This window comes from Haliotis rubra, unplaced genomic scaffold (genome assembly GCF_003918875.1).
Source record: "Haliotis rubra isolate DU_JTF1 unplaced genomic scaffold, ASM391887v1 Scf1737, whole genome shotgun sequence".
NCBI classification, from domain to species: Eukaryota; Metazoa; Mollusca; class Gastropoda; order Lepetellida; family Haliotidae; genus Haliotis; species Haliotis rubra.
This window is the reverse complement of record NW_025765711.1, coordinates 65,436-80,738: the sequence shown is the minus strand read 5'-3', so window position 1 is coordinate 80,738 and position 15,303 is coordinate 65,436. Positions and strand designations below refer to the sequence as shown.

At 40.0% G+C, this 15,303-nt stretch overlaps 1 protein-coding gene across 3 annotated transcripts; it reads left to right on the top strand.

The window, feature by feature from the left end:
- The first annotated feature begins 5,208 nt into the window (after positions 1-5,208).
- Positions 5,209-14,956, top strand: LOC124272851. Of its 3 annotated transcripts, none has more exons than XR_006897448.1 (3): positions 5,285-5,596; positions 12,558-12,701; positions 14,569-14,730. XR_006897448.1 is itself a non-coding variant. In XM_046708071.1 (2 exons), exons 1-2 carry the CDS (start codon positions 5,458-5,460, stop codon positions 11,450-11,452), a joined length of 480 nt encoding a protein of 159 aa, XP_046564027.1. In that variant the 5' UTR covers positions 5,209-5,457; the 3' UTR covers positions 11,453-11,579. The 3 variants fall into 3 exon arrangements, 1 of the variants encoding a protein (XP_046564027.1); XR_006897447.1 differs by lacking the exon at positions 14,569-14,730 and adding an exon at positions 14,770-14,956 and having other exon boundaries at positions 5,287-5,596; XM_046708071.1 differs by lacking the exons at positions 12,558-12,701; positions 14,569-14,730 and adding an exon at positions 11,112-11,579 and having other exon boundaries at positions 5,209-5,596.
- The last annotated feature ends 347 nt before the right edge of the window (positions 14,957-15,303 follow it).

Here is a 15,303-nt window from a genome sequence, read left to right as displayed (position 1 = left end):
GGGGAAACCCCCTCGCGTTATCAATATATTCATGATCCAACGAGGTGAAAAGTATCACTACACGTGGATAAAACATCTCAACCCGGTTGTTGCCTCGACCAGTCGAAACACGATGGGAAAAACACTTTTGTGTGCGATGCCTACGGTTTCAGCCGAGCTGATTTATTAGAATCCCACCGGAGATTGCCAAGGTGTGGGGCAGACGGCCATACGGGTCGACATGCCTGAGGAAGGTGACAATATCCTAAAATTCGGCAACCACAAGCACCAAATGTCCGTGCCTTATATCATATACGCTGACTTTGAAGCCTTGGTCAAACCAGTTGTTGGGGATACCCCAACAGTTGAGGCTGCCGCCGGCGCTGGGGATACCCCCACAGGCGGGGCTCCCACCACCCACAAAACACAAGAGCATGAAGCCTGCGGGTTTGGATACATTGTCGTCCGTTGTGACGGGGAAACGAAAGCTCCGGTAGTGTATAGGGGCCCTGACGCGGCTGAAAGGTTTCTAAAGTGTTTGCAGGAGGAAGAAAAAATTATTAGGAATGCACTGTATAGAGTCGCTCCAATGCGTATGACCCGAGCCGACAGGCTAGCTCACGCCTGTAGCACTAACTGTCACGTGTGTGACTCACCACTGAATGGTGATTCGGTGAGAGATCACTGCCACGTAACCGGTAAGTATAGAGGCGCGGCTCACAGCACGTGTAACCTCAAGCTTAGAATCAACCCTAAGACAATAAACATCCCCGTTGTCTTTCACAACTTGAGAGGGTACGACTCTCACTTAATCATGCAGGCCATCGCGAAAATCGATGGTAATATAACGTGCATTCCCAACAACATGGAGAGATACATCTCCTTCAGCTTAAACGGTCTTAGGTTCATAGATTCAGTACAATTTCTCTTGTCTTCATTAGACAGTCTGGTCAAGGCCAATGATACCTTCCCCTATCACCGACCGATACACAGACGCCGAGACTAGACCCCTGCTTATGAGGAAGGGTGTGTACCCCTATGAGTACATGGATAGTTGGCCCAAGTTCACCGAGACCAGACTACCCCCTATCAGAGAATTTTACAGCAATCTGACAGACTCGGAAATATCCCAAGACGATTACTCGCACGCGATTAACGTATGGAATAAACTGGGTTGTAAGAACCTGGGGGATTATCACGACCTGTACTTGAGGACGGATGTACTGCTGTTAGCCGACGTGTTTGAGACGTTTAGGCGGACGTGTTTCAAGCAGTATAAACTCGACCCCGCATGGTATTACACCAGCCCAGGTCTGTCGTGGGATGCCTTGCTTAAAAAGACCGGAGTTAAGTTGGAATTGCTTACTGATTACGACATGCACCTATTCATTGAGAAAGGCTTGCGAGGTGGGATCTCCATGGCAACCAAACGATACGCGAAAGCAAATAATCAATACGTTAAGGGCTACGACCCTAGCAAGCCAACCAATCACATTCTCTACCTCGGCGCCAACAATCTGTACGGTTGGGCCCATGAGCCAGTATCTACCCACAGGGGATTCGAATGGGCGTCACATGAGGTCGATGTTATGAGCATCGCACCGGATTCAAACAAAGGTTATATCCTCGAGGTTGACTTGGAATACCCCAAGGAATTACACACGCATCACACAATAGCTACCCCCTGGCCCCGAACGTATGAGGGTTAACCCAGACTGGATGTCTGAGTACCAACATAACTTATTAGGTGGGCGTGTGACAACGTTGAAAACTCGTGCCTAACTTAATGAATAAGACCAAGTACATCGTTCACTATCGCAACCTACAGCTGTACCTGTCGTTGGGTATGAGGCTGACCAAAATACACAGGGTGCTCGTGTTCACCCAGAGCCCCCTGGATGGAATACTTACATCAGAATGAACACGGACCTCCAGCTGGCCACCAGTGACTTTGAGAAAAACCTCTACAAGCTCATGAACAACTTCGGTGTTTGGTAAGACTATGGAGAACCTGAGGAAACGTGACCGTGAAGCTGGTTCGGTCGAATGAGGAAGACAAGCTCAGGAGACTGATAGCCAGTCGGCATTCAACCGTAGCAAGATATTCACCGATGACCTGAGTTGCCCTACACATGAAGAAAAGCCACATAAAATTCAACCGGCCTGTTTACGTGGGGATGAGCATCCTCGATTTATCCAAACACCTGATGTACGACTTTTACTACAACGAACTTAAGAAACAGTACGGCGACAGGTGTGAAGTTCTGTACACTGACACGGATTCCCTGCTGATGGAGATTCGAACCGAGGACGTGTACGTTGACATGGAAAAACACCTCGATTTGTATGACACCAGCGACTACCCTAAGGACCATGTCATACACAGTACGGTAAATAAAAAGGTCCTAGGTAAGATGAAGGACGAGTGTGCTGGCACGCCCATAGCCGAGTACATAGGGTTGAGGCCTAAGATGTACTCCATACTGAAGGCCGACAATGGTGAAATCCGGAAGGCTAAGGGTGTTAAGAAGTATGTGGTGAAACAACACATCAAACCGCCAGATTCAAAGGAAGCCCTGTTCAAGACCCGTACCTTTAGGCATAAAATGAACACACTTAGAAGTGATGGTCATAAGATATACGGACTGACTATAAACAAGACGTCCCTGTCACCTATGGACACTAAACGTTGGATAGCTATTGATGGGATAAACACGCACGCGTATGGACATGAGAAAATTGAACATGTCCGCGGAACCAGAGAAAGTTTGAGGCTATTTACTATAGCCAGCGTGGGTACTGGAAAGGAGCTAAGCTGTAGATAAGCTGGCTAAAATGGCGCGAGTACCCGGAGAAAGCCAAAGCGTGGCTTGAAAACAAGCCCTGTGGCAGATCTATTTGCCGGCACCACGCTTCGTGCCTAGAAGGAGGGTTCGGTATTAACATACCTAATAGCGTTCACCAGGCAGACCTACTGTTCCTACCCCACGACAAGAGGTACAAGTATGCCTTAACCGTAGTGGACGTAGCCAGTCGCTACAAAGGAAGCCGAGCCCTTGACCACGAAAAAGATTCTTTGCCCAGGTAGCCAGAGGGATTCGAACGCATATACAAAGCGCCCAGTCCGCTGGCGTGGCCAACAGAGCTGCAAGTTGACCCCGACGGGAATTCATGGGTGCCGTGTCACAACTGCTAGCCAAACACGATACAAAGGTCAGGCGTGGCACGGCGGAGCCCATCGTAGCCAAAGCCATAGTTGAGAGATTTAATAGGACTTTGGCTGAGCGCTTATTCGGACATCAGTATGCTAGGAGATGGTAACCCGGAAAACGATCGACTGAATGGGTCGCGAGGTTACCCAAGGTGGTGTCGGCAATCAACCATGAAGTCACCCGGCTCACGGATAAGAAACCGCAGACGCTTATCAAACTAAAATCAATAGTTGCAGAGCCGGCTGCTCCATTACGTGGGAAGGAGAAACAGATACCAGATAGGGCCCTAGTGAGGTATCTATACCAGCCGGGGGAACACGAGGGTGATAGCCGTAAGCGAGCCACCGATCCTATATGGTCAGTCAAAACTTACAACATAGATAAAGTGGACATCAAAGCAGACGAGCCTAACTTATACTACTTGAGGGATGGGCCAGGTAGGGGGTTTGTAAGAGCGGAATTATTGATCGTACCGTACGGTACAGTGTTACCTCCTGTCAACACGGCATAGATGAACTTCAGCCAAGTCCCCGGTAGCTCAGTCGGTTAAGAGGTATAACATTGGGCGTTCGTACCCCGCTAGCGTCTCAAACTTTTTCATAGTAGGGGAAATGGTAGCAAGAGCTAAGGGTCCGACAAAAACCTTATTTGGTAAATAAGGCTTTGCAGAGGCTTTTGTTGGAACTGGTCCCGGACTGTCTTTCTCTCTACTACTTCAATATGATGATGCCGACTCCCGTTAGACTAGAAAGTTAAACCGAAATGTTTATCAAAATAGACTGTTTTTATATTGCAGCAATAAAAATTCAAATTACCGTCTTTTCGGCCATCTTTTCAAAATAAATAATATAGCTTCAGTTTGTTCCTGTGTATTTTTATTTGGACTAATCCATTATAAGGTGTAGGCAACAGGTGATAGATAATCTGTTCACTGAACCGTAAATGTTGTTTTAAGGTGTCTGCGAACTGGCTGTCTGCGTAATGGAAGGACACCGCCAGGTCTCTAGTTTTCTGTGCTTAAATTTGATTTCAGCTTGGGCACATACAACTATAACCACCATTATGTCCCAGTGTTTCTACAAACAGCAGAGAGTTTGCGTGACTTCTAGATGCTGTCAAGATAGACACTGGCTGCTTCTGCTTGCTGACTTGCTAACTTGCTGATTCAGTCACTGTCTGATGCAATCACGGTGAAAACATCCAATCATTGTATAATGATTCAATCCCTGTTCAATGATGCAATCACTGTACAATGATGCAATCCCTGCATCAGGATTCATTCCATGTACAATGATGCAATCACTGTACAATGATTCAATCCCTGTATCATGATTCAATCCTGCAAACTGATGCAATCACTGTACAATGATTCAATCCCTGTATCACGATTCAATCCTTGCATCATGATTCAATCCGTGTACAATTATTCAATCCATGTACAATGATGCAATCACTGTAACATAATTCAATCCTTGTATCATGATTCAATCCCTGCACACTGTTGCACCCACTGTACAATGATTCAATCCCTGTATAGGATTCAATCCGTGCATCATGATTCAATCCCTGTACAATGATTCAATCCCTGTACATTGATGCAATCACTGTAACATAATTCAATCCATATATCATGATTCAATCCCTGCACACTGTTGCAATCACTGTACAATGATTCAATCCCTGTATCATGATTCAATCCCTGTACATAAATGTAATCCATGTACAATGATTCAATGCATGTACAATGATTCAATCCCTGTGTACTCATGCAATCACTGTACAATGGTTCAATCCCTGTACATCGATGCAAGCAATACGCATCAAGCGTAAAATCCGTCTGTATAGAGTAGTAGTTTGGCCAAATTTCCAATTTCATTGCCACCTACATGTAATTATAGGTTTGATTCACTTAAACGTTTTCGAAACATGGGCGTGTCGCATAAACGCAGCCATCTTGAAGGTCTATGAAGCGAAAGTGAAGATTGCGATTCTGTGAAAGGGATTTTTGTCATACGTTGTATCGCAGACAGATAAAAACAGTTTGGATAGTTATCACACTTTGCAAACAAATGTTGCAATGAAAGAATAGACAAATGCTATAATTAGACATTGGGGAGCCAAGCTGACGTGGACTTTTGTGGAGAGCGGACGGGCCATACCCAGCTCTTGCTCCACTTGACCAGTTTGTACAGAAAATGTAGGGTCCCATACTGTATATGTTGTCAGAAGAGTAGCCAGGCTATTCTATTGCCAACCATAAACTGTAATGGCAGAAGGAAGCGTGGATCCGTTGCTTGGCAACAGTGCAGTTGACATCAAGTTCATTGTGGAGAATGTTTATCGTGATCTTATCATTCGACACGTTCGATGTGGATCCTTGGTTGCACATATGTGTTTTCCTCAAAGTAGGTGTTTCCTTTTTTCTTGTTGTCACAGTTTGATCACTGATATCTTGTTCAGCTTTATTATGACATTCGGTATTCACACAAGGGCATTCTGGTAATACCAGGTCTCGGTTAACCGCCACGGAAAATACAATCCTACTTTCAGTTTCGTTTCACTGAAATGTAGTATTGAAAACAGCCGACCTTACGACTATCGTAAGATATATACCATAACACTGTCTTACGACAATCGTAGCGTAATGATCGCTTTGTTCACAGTTTGACAGGACCCTGTATATGTTAGTTTTAACGTTGTGATTATTTATCTGTCGAACTGTTTGTTTGTGTATGCGTGCGTGAGTGTTTCTTTCCCAAATCAGTGCCAATATTTTATTATTTATAATAACTGTCTACTTTGTTTTGTTGCCATTCGTCGTTCAACTTTCATACTGGAGACAAAACGACACAGCTACTTGAAGAATAGGATACATCAAAATTGTATACAGTTATCATGAATTTATAAATTCAAGCCCGTGATTTTCAATTAAGAGTGACCTGATTTTCAAACAATATTTTTTTCTACCACGACCGGGAAATACTCAGTTTTGAAGGTTTCCAGAAAACCTGAAATTTAGCGATTTTTATAGCCATAAAAGAGTGACAATGAGCCAATCATTACAAGGCTTGCATCTTCTTTCTGGGCACCCTCATGCGATGGGTGATATATAATACTGGGCTGGGAAAAGTATATACCCATGTCTTGATGGTGAGACAAACAGAAAGGGTTATATGATGGTGATGTATGTAGTCGGAAATGTAAATAATGATGTTTCTGAAATCGCTGACAAAATGAGACATCTCAACAGAAATGTAAATAATGATGTTTCTGAAACTGATGACAAATGAAACATATCAACAGAAGTGTAAACAATGATGTTTCTGAAACTGATGACAAAATAAAACATACCAACAGAAGTGTAAACAGTGAAGTTTCTTACATTGATGACAAAACGAAACATATCAACAGCAGTGTAAACAATGATGTTTCTGAAATTAATGACAAAATAAAACATATCAACAGAAGTGTAAATATTGTTGTTTCTGAAACTGATAACAAAATTAAATATATCAACAGAAGTGTAAATAATGACGTTTCTCAAATAGATGACAAAATAAAACATACCAACAGAAGTGTAAACAATGATGTTTCTGATATTGATGACTAAATGAAACATTTCAACAGAAGTGTAAATATTGTTGTTTCTGAAATTAATGACAAAATTAAACATCTCAACAGAAACGTAAATAATGATGTTTCTGAAACTGATGACAAATAAAACATATCAACAGAAGTGTAAACAATGATGTTTCTGAAATTAATGACAAAACGAAACATATCAACAGAAGTGTAAATATTGTTGTTTCTGAAACTGATAACAAACTTAAATATATCAACAGAATTGTAAATAATGATGCTTCTGGAATCGACGATGTTGATACAAATGCTATAGACGCTCACATTGACATAGCTGATGAAGATGATAATATTGTAGATGTTGATAAATATGTCGTAGATAATGTTGATGTTGACACATATGATACTAACGATGATGATTATGGTGGTGATGGTGGTGGTGGTGATGCTGATGCTGATGCTGATGCTGATGTTGATGCTGATGCTGATGCTGATGACGATGCTCGTGATGATGATGATGATGATGATGATGATGATGATGATGATGATGATGATGATGACTGCATTTTAAATATTCCGCTCTTAAGTTTTTAAGTGTTAATGTATGTGGACTAAGAAAAAGATTAGAGTATTCGGAATTTGTTAACCTTATAGGAAGTAAACATATGAATGACACTTTCCTTGACCTAGAACATTCAATTATGCATAAGCTTACGAAAAGTGAATATGTTACTCTAATGGATGACTTCAACTCCAGAACAAATACCTTATGCGATTATCCTGTATACGATGACTTTCTTACTGAAGAGTTTGATTTAGATGAAACTGGAGATATATGCCCTGAGAAATATTTACATGTTTTGAACCTTCCGCTAGAAATATCATCTCAAGATGTCGGTAAAGTAAACAATTTTGGTTATGCACTTATAAATATTTGTAAGAATTTGAATTTATTCATTGTAAATGGAAGGGTGGAAAATCATATTGGGAAGTTAACTTGAAATGACAGAAGTTTAATCGATTATGTTATTACTTCCCCCAAAAGTTTAAAACTTTTTACCGATTTTGATGTTTTAGACTTTTCTCCCTTCACGTCAGATGTTCACTGCCCATTATTGTTCACATTGAAAAGCAAGTCTATTCCCAATGTAGTAAAGGAACCTAAACTTATTCATCATGTAGATCATAGTAAAACGGCTAAACCTAAACGTTATAATCTCGATAAAAATGCAGCTTTACGCCAAAACGTTGACATGGATAAAGGAAATAAACTTACAAACCTTGTCCGTACAGCGGTATCCATCCATGGAGATTTATCGATTATCAACACGCTCTCCGATCGCTTCGCGCACGTGCTTGTTAATGCTGTACGTGAAACATTTGGGACACGAAAACGCATGAAATACACACCCTGCTATCGTAAGTACAAGCCGTGGTTCAATACAGAATGTAGAAAGTTCAGAAAAAGATTCCATAAAGCAAAACGAAAAGTTAAGGAAAATAAATCACAGTCTAATCTTCAAAACCTACGCACCGAGTCGAGAGCTTACCAGAAATGCCTAAATGAACATATCAGAAAACATAGGATATCTCTTGAAAATATGTTTAGAGAAAAAATGAAAAAGTCACCGAAAGAATACTGGGAATCTCTCAAAGATAGAAATCCGAAAAACAACATCGCGATGCCTGATACTAAAACTTTTTTTGAATACTATAGAGATCTAAATGAAGAAAACTACTGCGAACATGAATTGAATTTCAAAGAAAGTACCCATCCCGATTTGGAATATGACTGTAGTATTCTTAATAAAGACATTAGCATTAAAGAAATTATGTCTACCGCCAAAACACTCAAACGAAATAAAGCAGCGGGTTTGGACAATGTTGAAAATGATTACGTAATCGATACTATTGTCATCTTTGCCCCCTTCTATGTTCAATTTTTCAACCTCGTTTTTTCAACAGGTAAAATTCCCGATTCTTGGCTGATTGGAGTTATAACACCGATATACAAAAACAAGGGTGACCAGCTTGACCCACGTTCATACAGACCCAAAACTGTTTTAAGCTGTGTTGGAAAATTCTTTACCTCTCGCGTTTAACATCTCTCCTTGAACAAAACAATATCATTACTCCCGCTCAAGCAGGTTTTAGAAAACATTTTACAACATCCGATAACATATTTACTTTGCGGACAATTAATAGTATATTGACATCACAAAGGCAAAAGCTCTAGTGTGCCTTCATCGACTTCACAAAAGCATTTGATACTGTCTGGCGAATCGGTCTATGGACGAAGATGCAAAAGTCCGGTATACATGGAAGATTTCTTGAGCTCGTAAAAATATGTATCGGGTGAAACATTAAGTCAACAGTAGGTACACAAAATAGTACATCCGATTATTTCCCATGTCAAAAAGGGGTACGGCAAGGAGAAAACGTATCGCCACTTTCATTTTCAATCTTTCTTAATGATCTAGAGAATAATCTGTATGAAAATGGCTGCGAAGGAGTTAACTTGGACTTATCTAATGAAAATGAAATACAAATCTGGCTGCAACTTTTATTGTTACTTTACGCTGATGACACTGTTTTATTTGCCCTTACTCCTAAAGCCCTGCAGAAGTCTCATGATTCCTTCTGTGAATATTGCACTACTTGGCAACCCAACATATATGTATCAAAAACAAACATTTTAGTATTCGGTTCAGGTCCAGCGGCTAAATCGAAAATGATATTAAAATTTGGGGAGAAAAATCTTAGTTTAGTCGACAGTTATGTATATCTTGGTATAAAACTACACAGAAACAAAAGAATGGTAACTAGCATAAAAACTATAACCGAACACGCTACAAAGGCTATGTATAGCTTGCTGAAAAAAGCAAGAAATTTGAATTTACCGTTAGATTGTTTATTATCGGCATTTGATGTGATGATAACACCTATTTTAACCTATGGTTCAGAAGTGTGGGGATTTGTAAAACTTGACCTAATAGAGAATATACATCTAAAATGTCTGAAACTTGCATCTGGGCTAAGAAAATCTACGCTGCATTTCATGGTTTACGGCGAATTTGGCAGAACTCAAATATATATAAAAATATACCAACGTATGTTATAATTTTTGCACAAATTAACATATACTGATACACTTAAACTATCCCATGTCTTATATAATTACAGTTTAAATAAATACAATAAAAAATTTAAGTCGGATCCTTGGATTCACTTTATCAAGGGTTTATTAGATAGAATTGGATTATCAGATGTATTTGTAAATCTCTCGGTATATACCACGTCTTTTCTAGTTTTGAAAGCTTGACAAGTTTTAACAGACCAGTTTATTCAACAGTGGAGGGAAAGTATCACATCTAGCCCGAAAGGAATGTTTTATCAACTTTACAAACAATTACTTGCTTTTGAAAAATACGTACTTTTACCGAAATATGATTCTGTGCCGATTTTAAAACTTGGAACCTTAAATGTAAACCTGCCAATTGAGACTGGAAGATGGCAAAGTATACCGAGGGATGAAAGATGTACACTTTGTAACTTAAATGTAATCGGTGATGAATTACACTATGTTCTTAAATGTCCAGTACTAAATTCATATCGTGAACAATAATTACCCACCACAAAATGTCTTAACAACATATCTACATTAGTCTTTGTTCTTTCGCTAACTACTACTAGATATAACAGCTTTTGTCAAATTTTATCATACAGTTGCAAAAAAACGCTAGCCAATCTTTAATAAGCGTTTGTGTTTATCCACCTGTTAATATATGCACTTATTTATGTATAGGGAACTGTACATATGTATAAGGAATTAGTTATTGTATTCAGTTGTCTGTCTAAGACGCATGCATATGAATTGTACATGAATTGTTGTTAAAATATGCTCTTGTACTACGGTGGTTTTTAGAGAAATAAAATAGTTGAAAAAAAAATAGACAGTATCAAGAAACAGTTGGTTAACGTCACTGTTGGTGTCGGCACTGGAAAGCGAAAGTTCAATATTCCCTTTTATCGGTAAAGCAAAAAACCAAAGTTGCGCTAGAAGTGCTGCGAAAGCGAATTGCCATGAAAGCATCGGGTTACCGAACTTCAGATTAGCGGACGACCCCAATAACCGGTGTAGGAAAACCCTCCGAGAAAAGAAGTATAGGAGCTGTGTAATCGCCGGATGCAAAGCGTCAGTGATTACCCAGAATGGCATACTTCAAGCGGTCTTGCAGGTAAGAAAATATCATCATGAATGATTATAATATTAAATGTATATCCGATTTGACTTAAATTTGTTTGTTGTTTGACTTATTTGACTATTTTATTTAACTACAGTGGCACCACACCCACCAACCAGTGCAATTCGAGATGGAAGTGGAGGCCTTCACGTCCACGCTAAACCACCGTGCAAAGACGAGACAACGCCGATTCCAACCATCTACGGAGATGATGTATCCCGACTGCGAGGCCACCACAACGTTGTTCCACACGGCCTGTTCTTAACGAGAAACAAGAACACTGAGCGCATGTGTGCAGGGCACCGTGTGCAGCAGATACAGTGTTTGGCGACGGCACCTTCTCCTCAGCTGCCCGGCTGTTCGAGCAGATCTACCACACTGCATGCTGATTATCAAGGCCTCATGTTCCAGTTAGATTGCTGTCCTGGACTACACTGATGACGTGGCTGACCTGATCCACCTCCACATGATCCATCACTGTGACTTATCGGTGAACAGTCTGTGGCTCAAACATTTATTGTTATGTATTTATTAAAGTTCTACCATGACTACGGTATCAGACGACGATTCACATTTCTTTGTTTTTCTTGTGTATTGACAGTCCCGGGAACGTTAAATTCAGTGTTAACTGTAGCTTGACCGTTCCCGCGAAAGCGACACCTAAATTGAGGAGGTTTAGTCCAGATTTTGCTTTCCAGGGCCATAACCTCACTGTTAGGTATGACTTTACAAGCAGGTTCGCCTCAGAGAAGCAACAGTGTTTTGCATTCTGGATATTACCGAAGTTTCATGTTATTTCCTTCGTTTTGGTTTAAATTGAATGAACGATTTGTTGTCATGTTTGAAGGTCAACGTGAGCACATTATTAGCATATCAATCATCAAATTTCAAATGGTTTTGTGTAAATTCCAAATATGTATATATTCTAACATTCTACGGATTTTGATTCCGCGCTCCAAACTACGAAATCAACTCATAGCTATTTGAAATGACAACATGAATCTGTCCCTAATGAAGGAGCGTTATTTTTAATCCAGTGGTTCACATCCCTGGTCGTGATCACACTGAATAAAAGTGACAGAAAAACAAATACATCACGGTTAAAACGAACTCAAAGGGAAACCTTATTTTAGTTTGTTATATCCGTAGATCGTTATACGAATTTCCACTAAAACGTACACCAGAACCAAATAACAGTCCATGGTTTCCGCCTGTTTGTTAAGAGCATAGTAATCACCTTTAGCTTTATTCTCAACAAATCAGTAAACGGGCTATAGGGTCACTGGATTATCTGGTCCATTGTTACTGGATTGTGTGGTCTCTCTTCTTGATTCTTTCATGTCAGCGTTGACATACAAATGAGTAGGTGGCAGTGCGGCCATAGAGGTTGACATGTTTACCCTTTTTGGCAAACACCTAGTCCTGTCGATGCTTTTTGATGAACCATTTTTGTGATTTTCAATCACCGCTTTTTACGACTGAATGAGATTGTTTCGGCGCAAATTCAAGATGTACTCATTATGTACTTTGTTTAATGCCATAGGCAAGTCAGAGGAAATCATAAAGATTATATCCCAAGGAAACGACCATTAAGAAATAGCAGCCACAACATTATTCTTGGACACCCTCAAAGATGGCGAGGAACCAAGGGACTATCTTCTCTTCGTCCAGCTGCTGGATCAGAATGGTAAGCTTAAGTTTGTATGTGTATTTCCATGTTTTTAAGTTTAATGATTACAACTTATCAAAGACACTTCGCCTTCAGATATTCGTGGGAAGCGGACCCGCAATTTGAGTCCAAGGGTTCGAATCTCAAATTCGCTTTGATTGTGATTGATCGTTGTCCTGCATCGCTACTAGTGCTCCTCCAACATTGTTACGACGTGATATGATATGCATACAAAATCTAAAACCACAATGCTTTGAGCGAGTGAGTTTAGTTTTATGCCAGCAATATGCCAGCTATATGGCGGCAGTCTGTAAATAGTCGAGTCTGGACTAGACAATCCAGTGCATCCATCTACGCTATTTGGATACGATGTCAACCAAATAAGCGAGTCTCACCACTCGATCTCATTGGTCGCCTTTTACGTCAAGCACGGGTTGCTGAAGATCAACAGTCTTTGACATCAGTTGGCATGACTGAAGAACTGGTTAACATCAGATGTCCAGGTCCGGCCTCGAGACACTTTTGGCTTCAAACCTTGAAACGACAGTTCCAACTGATTCCGTGTTTCGCGATACATGTAGATCTGGATCTATTCTGATGCGTATCGAGTCGACACCCACCAATATTGATTGTATACATGTGTTATATCTACACACATTTGTCATGATCTTTTATTTCACATCTTGTTAGGCACGATTTAGGCAATATGTCACAACATCATTCAGGCATTGGTTTGGAATATGACATACATTTCTCACATAATCATTTCGTATAAGTTCATACTGGCACCTGTTACGTGTCGATTTCCAAATTGAAACAATAAGCTGACCCATAAATCTGTACGTAAAGGAATTCAGGGTGAAAACAACGAACAACAAAGAAATGTTGTACAATTTCACAATTGTAATATGAAAGTAGGTAGTTTTGCAAATTGAAACAAATTTTAAAAAAAGTTATTATAATGGCTGTACATGTAGAGAATCCCACGCGCAGTGTCTTTCGACATCAAATATGTCACAACGAGTTATATCACTTATATCAACGAGTGAGGATATATTTGATATCTAAAGACACGAGGGTGAGATTCTTTTTATCATCCAATATCATACACGCCGAAGGCCCGGGTTCGATTCCCCACATGGGTACAATTTGTGTAGCCCATTTCGGGTGCCCCCCGCCGTGATATTGCTGGAATATTGCTAAAAACGGCGTAAAACCATACTCAGTCAGTCAGTCCAGTATCATACTATATTTATCGTTCAAGACAAATTAAAACGTTATGTCAGCTGTAACAAGTTCATTTGAAGACTTGAGTATGAACACATCCAAGTGAACAAGAATGATGGAAGAGGGAACAAGTGACACCATCACGTCATAAAAAACAAGCACAAAAAAGTAGTGCTACCATATATTGTTTTAAAGTCTGCAATCCATAAGTTTCATCATTTCCTGATGGCATTTTAAGTAAAGTCTCAGGTCATTAGAACATATCATGAACAAAAATAACTAAGGGCGATGAAAGTAGTCCGAAAGTATTGACCAATCAACAATTAGTTCAAAACATACCAAAACGAAATCTCCTAGGAAATATCGCCTGATTTTCTACAAACCAAACCAGTATTGGATGATAAACTAGTGGCATTACAACCGCAAAATACAACAGTAATAGCTATAGAGTCAGTAATCTGGTAGCAGCAGAGTCCAAGCTTTCAAAATGAACCAAGGCTGGATGGCCAGGCTGAAAAGATGATCTTCATACAAATTCTGGTCTAGATGTTATGTGAAATGACAGAGGCTTGTGCTTGCCCTCATATGTAGCCTGCAGCACCCTCATGACTGTTTTATACTATACCAGATTAACCTGTGCTCTTCCACATTATTTCAGATCAAACTTGGCCTGTATATTACAACTTCTGTACTTGCACTGTTGACAAGAGATAGCAATCCATGCTATAAAAATAGCATTTTCCAACACCATCTAACAGGCATCCAGTGTCTCTTAACCGAAACAATACAATACAGCTACCATTGCTAAGTGTGAAATATTAATATAAATGAAAATAAGAAGTTATGCAAATCTGTTCAGGGTACGACTACATAGCTAAAGTGCTCAGAGGCGAGAGCACTCTCGACGTAGAGACCCACAAGGAGCATCTTAGAATTATCCAGTTCTTCTCCGAGGACATCAGTAAAAGACTTGATTTTAAATTGCTATTTCCAAGACTCGTGTAGGACGATTGGTTGGGTAAGTATTCACTTACATGCAGTGTAAGTTGTGCGAGTTGCAAGATCAAACTTTTGACTGCATTCTCTCTGGTTTCAAGTACCTTACCTATATTACAAATATTTTCTCGAAATTTCGCGTTATAGCTTCCTTAATCTCAGTAAAAGGTCATATCCTGACATTTTCAAAAGGACGTGCTGCACAAAGGTATGTGGCTGTACAGACTGAACCATTACAGTGAGTGTCTAATGTAACAATCGAATTACCAGTTGCATGAGGATTTCAACTTAAATAACTAATCCCGAGTTATTATTCATCGACTTTTCATATTTGCATGTATTGAGTGAGTGATTATTTCATATTTTTACCTATATTATATTGTGTGAAGCCTATTTA

What these genes read in the sequence shown, in the direction of transcription:
- LOC124272851 (XM_046708071.1), top strand. Translation starts at nt 5,458, where the DNA reads ATGGCAGAAGGAAGCGTGGATCCGTTGCTTGGCAACAGTGCAGTTGAC. An exon ending in ACATATGTGTTTTCCTCAAA is followed by an intron (nt 5,597 to 11,111) that starts GTAGGTGTTTCC and finishes ATTTAACTACAG; the next exon opens with TGGCACCACACCCACCAACC.